At 31.0% G+C, this 13,184-nt stretch overlaps 1 protein-coding gene and 1 non-coding gene across 2 annotated transcripts; both read right to left on the reverse strand.

Annotated features, from left to right (window-relative positions):
* Positions 1-544: 544 nt before the first annotated feature.
* Positions 545-6,446, reverse strand: LOC125814948 (probable sodium/metabolite cotransporter BASS1, chloroplastic). Its single transcript, XM_049494374.1, has 7 exons — positions 6,045-6,446; positions 2,722-2,862; positions 1,879-2,034; positions 1,636-1,757; positions 1,369-1,530; positions 1,226-1,286; positions 545-747 (listed from the first exon to the last, which is right to left on the reverse strand). Exons 1-7 carry the CDS (start codon positions 6,444-6,446, stop codon positions 559-561), a joined length of 1,233 nt encoding a protein of 410 aa, XP_049350331.1. The 3' UTR covers positions 545-558.
* Positions 6,447-12,658: 6,212 nt separating this feature from the next.
* LOC125816934 (U6 spliceosomal RNA) lies at positions 12,659-12,760 on the reverse strand. The gene has a single exon (XR_007442257.1). It is a non-coding gene; the product is annotated as a U6 spliceosomal RNA (small nuclear RNA).
* Between the last annotated feature and the right edge of the window lie 424 nt (positions 12,761-13,184).

Genomic DNA, 13,184 nt, shown 5'->3' on the forward strand with positions numbered 1-13,184 from the left:
GTGGATCATACCAAAGGTAGCTCTACCTACACCCTTCACACACTGTCTCTACTCAATTGTGTAATTTTGTGCATTATACATAGCCTTCACTTCTACGGGAGACCATTGCGTCCACCATTTGACCATGAGATTAGGGGTTCAAGTGATGGAAACAACCTCTTGCATAAATGCAAGGTAAGGCTGGATACAACGGCCTCAAATATGGTCTGGCCTTCCCTAGACCCATGCATGGTGAGAGCTTTGTACATCAGACTGCCTTTTAAACATGCTTTCACCTTCTTTGGGTACTTCCCTTATAACCTCTCCCTCCCTGACAAAAGAATCTTCAAGGATTGGAGAAGAACTGGAATTCAGTTGCCAAAATAAAAAGCAAAGTTAGGGAGAATATGTGGATTATGGAAGTTCAAATGTGAATTCCTAGGCCCTTTATGAAGGTTCCATAATTGCAGACCTTAGTTAGATGAGTCTCAAAAGTGAACCCAGAGAATGGTGAAAACAAAATTTTATTGATGAGTGTACAAAGGGAAGTAAAAGAACACAATGGTTCAACATGAACATTCAAGATTTATCAGTCACTTCAAGACTACTTTTTGGTTGAGTAGGGTTAATACATCTCCAAAAGAAACCTAAACAACTACCCATTATGTTCATAATGATAGCTGAAGTTGCAGCAGGTAATGCAACTGCTGGTGAAGAGAAATGGGAGGTCGCTAAAACCACTCCTAAGGCAGAATTCTGCATGCCCACCTGCAAGGGAAGTACAGAAACTTTAACATCATTGGCTGCATATATCAGTGGGAAGAAGCTCCATTTGGCTGCGAGTAACAACTTGGTTCAAGATGATATACATTTCATAAGATTTTTTATACAAGGAATGATAATTATATAAACCATTTTCCTGAATTCAGTTGAAATTGTACAAGGTTGTGGAGGGAAATGGAATAGGGAGGCAATCTTCCTTTTCATTGAGTAAAGTATTTTTGCAACAAAAATCAGTTCTTCACTTTAGAAATCAGAACTAACAAAAGTGGAAATCATATCCGGGAATATATTGGTTTCAACCACGAGAAATATGTGCCATTGAGAAGTGATCAAAGAAAAAGTTTCAGGCTACTAAGAACAAAATTAGAACTTGTTACCAATATGATCTTTGATTCTTTTCCATGCTTGACAATAATTTACCGAAGTAGTAAGTGTGGAAGTCTTACTCCCGTCAAGAATGTACCTCGATGGATACAGCTCGTCTTTGAGGTTCGCTAAAACCGGCCAAAGCAGCAGAAAGATACCTGATGAAGATTTCATCATATGACATAATCGCATGGTGCTAAATTTGGCCAATAGACTGGAACAAAGAAACAATAATCTTACCCAACAAAGAAACCAGCAAAATGAAGCAATGAGACAGACACCGCAACGAGTCCAAATTCGCTAGCTAGCACATTCTGAGCACGACTGATTAGAGGCAAATCAGAAGAGAATGACATACCAACCACGGAAGATCTTAGGCGACCAACATTTTCAGAGAATATACTGAGCAGAAAAAGAACAAAAAAGATAATATGAGAAAGGGATCAAACAGGAAAAGGCAGTTGAGGAAACAATCAAACTAAAATGGTTTAGGATCAACAATTAAACCTGGCAGAAACAAGAGATGTTGCTAAGACTGCGAGAAGGGGAGCAATAGGTGCAATTTTTTTTACAGCTTTTGGAAATTTGTGCTGCATATAAGAACCCAAGAGAATTGGAGCAACCACAACCTAAAAAAGAAGCAACAAAAGAAAAAAAAAATTACTAAACCAGTAAACATATATAGATAATACGATGAGTCAAAACTCAAACATCATTATATTACACATAATAATTGTGAAATAACATAACCTGGAGCGTGCTGATAGAAAGCTTAACAGCATCCACAGGAACATAAGTTCCTGCCAGAATTGTTGTCAAGAAGGGAGTCAGGACCACTGCACCAATTGTAGTGCATGCTGTCATCACTATTGATAATGGGACATCTCCTTGTGCAATTAAGGTTACCTGTAAAACAATTAGAAAGCAAAAAGAGGCTTTGCATTGAGCTTTATGCTATAAGGCCATATATATTCACAATGTCAAGAAGCTGATATCCGAGTACAAGAGAGTGCATTCAATAAAAGCAGATATTTCATTAAAATCTTTTGTTCCAATCAGAAGAAAGAAACTGGCAGACAGGAAATATTGCAACAGAAGTGGACTTCTAGTCGGATGTGAAGGATACACCGAATTAACCAACTTTGAATGCTTGCTAAAAGCCTTGGCGAAAGTGAGAATTACACCTTTCTGTAAAGCACGATAATTGTATGATTCACCCAAATTACTTGCATTCCTCAATAATGAAAAGGAGGACAAAGTCTTTGTAAAGGATGGCTTCCAACATACAACTATTTTCTCTTCGCAACACCATACCTTTCTGATTTATTCTCCTCTCTGGGCTTGTCAATTTGAATTTGAAATGTGACAATGAAGACCATAAATAACATGGCATGGATCCTAAAAACACCAAAAGGAATTTCAACTAAAATTCAGTGGAGATACCACAAGAAAAGCAAACCTGCTGTGGATTCATCACATTGTTGAAATAAGATGCAAAGATTGAACATCTACAATCTTAACATGTCAATATGGGAGTTAAACCTGATTAACTAGCTCCGTTAAGAAGAACAATATAGAAGAAAGTCACCTTACCACATTAGAAGCAGTACCTCCAGGGCAACACGCAAGCAATATCAGACCAACTGAAATTGAAGGAGGCAGACCCAAGATTTTGCTGAGAATCATTCCCAAGGCAGGCATAATAGTATATTGAGCAGCACAACCAAACAGAATCTAGAAAGATGAAGGAAAACCAAAGATTTTGGCCTATATGAGTTTACCCTGTATGCAAATATATTATCTGATCAAAGTTTAAGTAACTAAGTTAAAGTACTTGCTCTCTTCATCAAATCAAGCAGTCACCATGTCCTTGAACCAAATGTTTGGACCAAGTGGACACATATACATTCTTTCTTTGAAAGCTTAGATTGAATGTTATAGCATGCGAATATTATATTTGTAGCTCAAATGTGGGACCAAGTTTATATATCTATGCTTCTTTTCTGTAGATATATCTATATTTCTTTCTTGTCAAAGCTTAAATTGAATGTTTCAAATGCGAGTGCTACATATTTGTAGTCATAGGTTCAAAATGAGGGGGAAAAGGTAATCACATTAGCAGTGAACAACACCTTCCTATTAATTGAATTTCCAGAAGAGCTAATGAAGTTGGCAACGGAAGATTAGGTAACATTTCTTGTGGCAAGATTAGAGAAGAACAACGATATGTCAGCAATTAGCATCATTAAGTACATATTATGTCCTGGCCCATAAAAACATTCAGAAAGAAAATGCAATATTTTTTACTTTAACTTTCATCAAAAAAAAAAAAAAAAATGCAATATTTTTGGGAGTTAAATTCTGTTATATTTACAATTGGTAAGCAAAATAAAAACCAGGGCAAGGAAATTGTGGCCATCATTCAAGAAGTGGTCTACTCCCTCTCTCGCATGACATGTTTAAAACCACAAGATTAAAAGACATTTTGGTACACTCTACACATCGTAGTTGAAGATCACAAGATTCAAATGTATTTCTTTATTTTCTTGAACATTGTGTCAAGTCAAAACCAACCAAACAAATCAAGATGATAAGAATTCGCAAAATTCACTAACCAAGTTCAAGAACCAAAAGAAAGTAAAAGGAAATCATACTCTAAAACAAATCAAACCAATGACAAGGGGTGCAATTTTTTTAAAATAGAGTGTACTCACAGAAAGAGGCCTTTGCAATATAACAAGTTTGTTAACTCTTTGATCTCCAATGTAAGACCCATAGCAAGCATTATAAACCAAAGAGTCAAACTATAGGAAGTAGGACTACACTTGACAAACCATGAAAAAGTTGAGGGCTTTAAACAAGCAACAACCCCACCAACAGTTATATAAACAGGATAAAGACTTTCAGCAATTGACAACCAATTTGCCCATCTGGGTTTTTCTTGAATCACAGAAAAATTCTGAGAATTTTCAGGAACACATTTTACTTTCTTGAAATTCGGATTTAAAATTTTTGGGGTTGTTAAAGTGATAATGGGGTTGATGGGTTTATAAAGGGGGATTCTTGAATAGTGTTTTGGGGTTGTTGCAGTGAGGGGAGAGAAGCAAAGAGATATCGCCATAGCTGAGTTGGAAGAAGAAAAGTTTCAAGCTTTCTTGAATCAATAGGGATTCATTCTTGATTCTTGGAATGAAACTTTATAGTAACTAAAGGATTATGCTACCTCGTATTTAGGTGATCTATTTATAAAGTATACTTATTTTTTAAATTTTAAATCTTTTGTTTATGTTTAGTTTTTACGGTATATAACTTTTAATTTAGAATTTTAAAAAAAATTATGCTCGAATTAACATTAAAAATTAAATACTGCAATTTTTTTATCATCAACTTTGAACCTTTTCATATAAAAGAAATGGACATTTACTTGTTCACAATAAAAAAATATTTTTTCTTTAATAATAAATTAAGTACATTTATATTTATCATAATATTTATGAAAAAATTTATTATGATTGAGGCATACTAACTCATACTTGCGTGAGGGTATTTTTATATTAATTTTAATGTGATATATAGGATCTACAACGTCAACCATAATTTTCCTCAACCATTTTTTTTGCTCTTTCCTCCCTTTTCTCTTTCATGTTTTGTTTCATTTTCAATCTTTTTAGTATCTATTTTTAAACCAATTTTATTACTACCTCGTTTCTATTTTTGCTTACCATAAAAATAAAATTTCCTTTTGACTTATATATTTTTCAAACAAAAAATAAATATTGTTTTTTAATATTATTTTATCACTTAAAAAATGCATAAGATATTAATAGTCAAACTTGATATTTTAAAACATATTTAATAAGACAAGTTTAATAAAATAAACCTCTAATAAAATACAAGTGAATTTATATATAAAAATAATAGTGGAACACATATTATTAAATTATATATTCAATATTTAAATATTATTGACAGAAAAGATTTTAAATAATGTCATACAAATATATATATATATATTTATTTATTTTATTTTATTTTATTTTATTTTAAATGAGATAGACAAAATAGTGGAGAAGATTATACATATAAGTATATGAAAATTGAACCTTTACCAATAACATAAAAATTCAAATAACCAATCAATTAAAATATTAAAAAAAATCCATATTGCAAATAATAGATAATCACTTATGTAATTTTTTTTTAAAACATTCAGTAAAATGGGAAAAACAAAATATGTTGGAAGAGGAATAAAGAACAAAAAAAAACTAATGGCAAATGAATGAATCAAGAAAGAAGAAGAAAAAGACAATTAAGTCAAGTGTCAGAAAGTACAATGAGTCTTTGACAATTTGACAAGCGGCCCCCAAAATTGTCCATTTGTCAATCACACAAAGCCTCACACAAGTATGAATTTGGTATACCTCAATGAACAAGGAGAGTAGATTGTTAGGTTATTTCTATCATCAATGTAAATATGATTCATTTCAATTGAGTATTAAAATATGTTATTATATTGACTTATTTTATTAAGTTGAGTATTTTTCAGTCTCTAATTACTTGTCTATCTTTTAAGAATGTTCTACTCTCCTCTTATCGTTTTAGTTGTTTAAAAAAGAATGTCTCATTTCTTTTTTGAAACTCTCCACAAGATTAAAACACATTTTGATACATTTTACATATCAAGAGTTTAAGATCACAAAAATCAATTTTTTTTATTTATTTTCTGTAAATCATAACCAAACAAACAAATTGAAACTCAGAGAAAGTAGAGAGTATGGGTTCAGTCAAGATTGAAAGAAATCCCCAAATTCACTACTAAATCAACAACCAAAAGAAAGTAAGACGAAAATCACAGTCTACAACAAAATCAAACAAGTGAGTAATCAAAAAAACTAAAAAATAGAGTGTAGACTCACAGAAAGAGGCTTTTGTAATAACAAGTTAGTTAACTCTTTGATCTCCAATGTAAGACCCATAGCAAGCATTATAAACCAAAGACCCAAACTATAGGAAGTAGGACTACACTTGACAAACCATGAAAAAGTTGAGGGCTTTAAGCAGGCAACAACCCCACCAACGGTTACATAAACAGGATAAAGACTTTCTGCAATTGACACCCAGTTTTCCCATCTGGGTTTTTCTTGAATCACAGAAAGATTCTGAGAATTTTCAGGAACACAATTTACTTTCTTGAAATTGGGATTTAAAATCTTTGGAGTTGTTAAAGTGGTAATGGGGTTGATGGGTTTATAAAGGGGGATTCTTGAATAGTGTTTTGGGGTTGAAGTGAGAGGAGAGAAGCAAAGAGATATGGCCATAGCTGAATTGGAAGAAGAAAAGCTTCAAGCCTTTCTTGAATTTGGGAAGTTGACTCTCAATAGGGGGATTGTTCATTCTTGACATGGAACTTTACAGTACAAAAATAAAAAAAACATATAAAAATTATTTGTTTTAAATCTTTTGTTTGTGTCATTGTGTATACTTTTATAGTATGCAAATTTTAAAAAAAATTATGCGTGAATTAACATTAGAAAAAACACTGTAATCTTTTGATCCTCCAACTTAGAACCTCCTTTAAACACGCCGTAAAATCTTACTAAATTAATATACATTGAATCATGAGTTTAATTATTTTATAGAAATATTATTTATTCGATGTTTATCAATTTAAAAAAGTGTTTTGAGATTTAATAAAGGTTAATATCTTATTAATTTATGTATCATATTTATGTGAATTCACATAAAAAAAAATATTATACATAAAGTACAATAAATACCTCAAAATTTGTATCATATTTATTGGTTAATATGCAATCATCTGACAATTAAATATTTGGCTAAAAGCGGATTAACTTAATTTGAATTGAGCGATTTTTAGTTAGGACCGTTTTAAAGGGGAGCAAAGGGGAATATTTAGGTATTACCCAAGTGAGCTATCTTGCAAAATTAATTTATTTTTTAGGCCTCATTAAAGGTGATTGATTTAGTTAAGTTATAAAATTAAAACGGGTATCTTTTGGGGATTTGAATTTTAAAACCTTAAGATTTAGTAGCAAATATTGACAAGTAAATAAATACTATAAAATAAAGAGGAAAAGAGACTTGGGCCCAAATCTGATTTTCCTGTCTGCCTGGGTCAGTATTTGGGCCCATTTTTGTTTTGGGCCTTTGGCCCGTTTGAGTCATCTGCACATGTCCTAAACTAACATAAAATTTAGGGAAAATTAGCAATTAAGTCACAATACCTAACATAATTAGTCAAAATAACAACACATTAAAATATTTATTTAAAATGTCAGAATGACAATATTTTAGAAAATAATATGTATTCAGATTTTAGTATTTAAAATTAATTTTATTTATGAAAACAGTCCTATATTGGACCAAATTCTAAATCAATAACCGTTTTTAAAAAAAAATAAAAATCAATACCCATTAACCTTCCTTTTTCACCTTCGCTTTTCTAACCCCGTCTTTCACATTTCTATCCCTTTTTTGACGTTTTCAAATTCTCTTTCTTCAAGGTGCTGACAAATTGTTCAGCAAAATATATATTTTAATTCAAGAAATTTTCTCGATTGTTAAACGAAATCTCTTTATTAATTCAAGAGATTTCTTGATTGGCAAGGTAATTTCCATTATTCATTTAGATTTATTTTGATTTGCTGTTTAAAATCACCGATTATGGTGTATAATACAACTTATTATATGTATTATGTATTCACCGAAAAGGTATTTCAATAACATTTTAATTTACAACTAATTTGTATTTATATTTTTTGAATACAACTTATTATATGTATTATGTATTCACCAAAACTGTATTTTCAATAACAACTTAATTTACAACTAATTTGTATTTATATATTATATATATTTCAAAACTGTTTTTTTTTTTGCGTATTTGAACTATAATGCCAAAATATATTGTATTCATTATTAATCTATACCAATAGTTTTTGTATTTTAAAATTGTACATATTCTAAGTAGTTCAAACAAGTTAATTTCCAAAACAGAGGGCATTAGAAATTGAAAAACAATTCCACTCTATAAGATATCAATTACAAGCACAACTAACTAAACAATAAATACAACTTATTATATGTATTATGTATTCACCAAAATTGTATTTTCAATAACAACTTAATTTACAATTAATTTGTATTTATATATTATATAGATTTCAAAGTAGTATTTTTTTGTGTAATTGAACTATAATGTCAAAAGAGTTGTATTCATTATTAATCTGTACCAACGTTTTTTTATATCTGATTATGTAAACCTTAGTTTATGTCGAACTATCGTGAATTCCGTTGAATTGTATACTTTGTAGTAGTGAATTTTCTAAACCTTAGTTTCAAACATATGTCGAATACAAAGCGAAGAAGATTGGATGAGATCAGTGTAATGATTCGTATGGAAAAATATTGTTTTCAAAAACTGGAATTTTTAAGCAACAGAGGAAAAAAAACGTTCGGCCAAATAGTGGCGACATATGCTCCTTCAATATGTAACTGATTTTAAATTTAAATTGTTTTTAATTTTTCTTAAATATTTTGTCTCATGATTTTCTATTGTTTAATATTTGTATTCTTTCATATTAATCAAAAAAAATAAAAATACATAAATCAGAACTTAACAAACTAAAATATTGACATTTTAAATAAATAACGAAACTATTGCTAAGGGGTCCCATAAGAAGCTAAAATATTGCTATTTTGAAAAATTCCCCTAAAATTTATTTATTTGGGCATTAAGCCCATCTTCCACCTGTTCTAAATTCTAACAAGATAATAATGAATAAAATGACAAGGGCATAAGCCCAAAATAACAAAAATACATCTTTTGGAGGCCTTTGGGCCCACTTCTTGATTTTCGTATACACTATACAATCTCAAATCTGGTCCAAACACCTGTTTGTCAACGTGAAAGACCTGTTTTTCAATTTCTCAAGGTTGGATGACTCGATAAAAGAATTTTGGGCCTTTATGATCCATCCGAAATATGAAGTGGAGAAAGATGGAGTCCAAGAGAACTCGAATGGGTGTCACATATAAAAGAAAAAAACTCACATAAGAATCTTATTCATCCAAATAATTAAGAAACATATAATGACATTTTCAAAGTGATAAATTAAAACGTATCCTACTGTATGGAAATAAGGAGGACTTGTATGTAGACAAGGCATATTTAATGATAATGAAAGACTACTTATACATTACAAATAACTCAGAAGGGAGTGTGAGATGGAAAAATACAACTAGATTAGTGAACAAGATCTATGTGGCAGTGACCACATTATGCAAATCGGTATCAACCAACATATTATTAACAACTAAGGACATGTTTACAAGTGCATTGGAACACCAAACAATAATTTAAGCCAAAGCTAATAAGTAACCTCAATAATATCTATTTTTATGCATCAGTAGCTAGCCAATAAATAAACATACAAAACTCGGAGATTTACCTGCGTAATGAGAGAACCAAACTAGATTCGAGTATTAATATCCTACCAAAGATTTTAGAGGTAAAATCAAAGGAAGCATTATATGCGAAGAGATAATTTCATTTAACTATTTAATGACTCTAAGTTAAGCCACCTAAAAAGGGGAATACTTATGGCTTTACTAAAATAACAAACATGAACTAATGAAATACATCAATCATGGATATGCTAAAAAGATAAGACAAAACTCATTTTTTATGCAATAAAACTACTACTCTGTTAGATCTAATCACAAGAGAGCTCAAAGTTTCCTAAACATGATAACTAAGAGCTATAAATGGCAAAAGGTGCATTCCTCAATGTGACAACTAATCAAAGAGCAGTCTCAGAATAACCAACAAATCGTACTAGACTACTGGATTCAACATAAATGAGGAAAATTTATTCTCAAAATATACCAAGATAAAAATGTAACATACATAGCAAGATCAAAGTGAAACAAAATGCACCTGCTGCTATGAACACTCTAATAGACCAAAACATTACCAATATTGTGTTTTTAATTATCAGTTTCGGAAACTAAATCCTCACCAAGCACATCACATTCAATATCGAGATAAAAAAAATACAACAATGAGTATCGATTCACACAAACCATAACAATCCAACTATAAGCTAGGAAACTAAGCAACAAATCAGAGTGGAAAGAAATTACTTCTTCGGAGCAGCAATTTGAGACAAAAAACGAGCAAGGAAAACAACGACTTCACCATCGTAATACTACTCCAAGGACCAAAGCCGAAACAAGCAAGAACAAGCACTACACAAGAATTTGGATTATGGTCTTTAACGCTAAAAAATTCGTATGTAACAGATAGCTGGATATATTCAGTGAGTTTTCTTCTTTTAGGCTAACTCCCACTCCAAAATTCAAAATTCTTTCACCATTAAAGGAGGACATACTTTTCTGAAATTTTTGCCTCATTCCGAAAGAGGAAAGAGGAGAAAATGCATGCCTCTGCTGCTATTGTGATTGTACAAATTGAAAGGGACATGAGGAGAAGACAATAAGAGGCAGTGTACTGCCTCCTGCGCTGCTTTTACGTGTATTGACGCCGTGAGTTGCGAGCTGCTGCTGCTATGATCGTGAAAGTTGGAGAGAATTGGAGTTGGGCGACGTTTGGAACTTGACGTTGTTGTTTTTCACGTTTGGAACGTTCTGGGTTCCTTTTGTGGGTAAGAAATTGGGTCGGGTCGGGTGATTGGAGTGGGTTTATGTATGGATAATGGGCTGTTTTGGTATGTTGTATGTATTATTGTTGCTGGAATTGTTGGATCGTGGTTTTGGGCTGGAAAATTATTGGGGTGGGTTGGGTCTGTTTATTGTTAAATTTGGATTAGAGGAGTTGGGTTCAAAATTGGGTAGAACAAAATGGCTAAATAGATTACAATTATGGCCATATAAAATTTAAAACATAACCGAACTGAGTTGATTTAGTGAATCCGGCTAGAATTTAAACACAATGAGTTAAGATTAATTAATTAACGAGCTTCTTAATCTTAACGAAATAAAATAATTAACTTAATTATAAACTAGTTATTTCAAGAATATAAATTATTATATAACTAAACTAATTAACCAAATATTTAATTAAAATTAAAATCTTTTTGAGACGATTTTCGAATATTCATAAAATGTACTAATTAATACATACATAATTATGTAAAACCTACATATTATTCAATTTTTTTTTATAAAAATGATAAAATTACTTTAACTAACTTGGAAAAAGTATTTTGAATTTTATAAAGTCAATTATTTCAACTCGTTTGGAATTTAAGAAGCTCGATGATTAATTTATATTGTGGAGGTCCAAAATTGGGTGTCAACAAAAATCTTTAATAGGAAGCATGCGCGAATCTAAATTAATCAAACTCTAAAACTAACACGAAAAAAAAAACTTAGTATGATAATTAATTATGTGTCATGTTGTTTGGATAAGGTAATAGACATTTGTGAAGAAAGTGTCAATAAAACTTGTATTTCACTTTGGCAACACAATTTCAGTACGCAACAACGACACACAACTATGCTCTTGTTTGTGAATTTTAATTCAAATGTGATGCATACAATCAAAAGAATAATATTGATCTTTTCAAATTTGTGTCACAATCACACAGTGATTAAACCGCATAATTTAACGTAGTATATTATATTATATATAAATCTTCCTTCTTGTGAAAGTATAATACAAGTCTATTTTCTCGAGTTTTCTATAGAAAAGTCATATATAGTTTGAATTGTAATATTTTGTGTTGTTTGGGTCTTTTTTCCCTATTCTTCACTTCATTGTCATTTTCATTAATCAGATTAAATCAGATCTAGTAGCTAAGATAATTACTTGAGGTAATGAGTGTCTTTTATTCATTGTTTATAAGGCAATCGATAGAAACCTAGCCAACACGTAAAAATTATTGGAATTAAACAATTCAAAGAACACGCAGATGAGAAGTAATTAATTGACAAAGTATAGCAACGATCTAAAAATACATGTTTTTCCCTACTTCAAATGAGTTGATCTTTAATTTTTGCCATTTAGCAAATCAAAATTATGCTTAATAGCCATCCAAATCCAATGATCTGGACTGGATTAGTGGATTATAATGAAAATGGACCTAAGTTTTGCTTGATTTATGGATCAGATATGATGGGACTGGACTTGGATCAACACAAGATTAGCCCAAACCACTTAAATAAAAGGAAGCATTAACTTTAGAATACTCCCGCTTAAACTAAAAATAGCCTATAAATATACAATATACGTATAGTATGTGTATAACTAATTGTTAACATTGATAGACAGATCATTAAGATATTTAGTAGTTGGAAAATCATTGGCATAATTCTCAGAGTTAAAACTAGAGAACAATGTCCTAGAAAAAGATGTTCAATAAGAAATACAGTACAATTTTACCCTTTTGGACATCAATCAATCAAAACCTAGCCCTTGTTTAATTTGTTTCACATAGAGCTAGGAGCCAACTTTTTTTTTTCCCTTCAAATTATCATTTCCACTCTGATCATTTTTTAATTTTTTTTGGGACCATTTCTCTGTTATCCTTGTGCAAGAGTCGTGTTAATCTTCTCTGTATTGTTCCCAATTTCCACTTTGATCATGATCACATGCAGGAGAGGCATATGGTTGTTTACTTATAATCCTGAAATCAACAACTAATCAATTACTAATTAATACCAAAGAGAATTAATTGAACATGCATTATTTTAAAAGCTAGAAATTAATTCACCTGTCATGACGTTTCTCAAAGAATCTCTTGAGGGATTTCCTTCTTGCAATTGGCAAGTCTAAAGTAGAAAACAACATAATCCACCAAAATTTCAGATAATCAACCAATGTAGTCGAATGAATAAGTTTCTACTTTTATTCAAAGAGCTCAGGTTTATTTTTATTTTTTCCTTTTAATATGTCTAACACAACGTGAATTCAAACCTGCTTGAAACTTGTAGACATGATGTGGAGCTTGGGATTTCTGAGTTGGTTTAATTTCCTTTGCATTACAGTTTTCACGAGCCAGAATCATAATTGA

The sequence above is a fragment of the Solanum verrucosum genome, unplaced genomic scaffold, assembly GCF_900185275.1.
Source record: "Solanum verrucosum unplaced genomic scaffold, falcon-dt-bn FXZP01000261.1, whole genome shotgun sequence".
Lineage (NCBI taxonomy): Eukaryota > Viridiplantae > Streptophyta > Magnoliopsida > Solanales > Solanaceae > Solanum > Solanum verrucosum.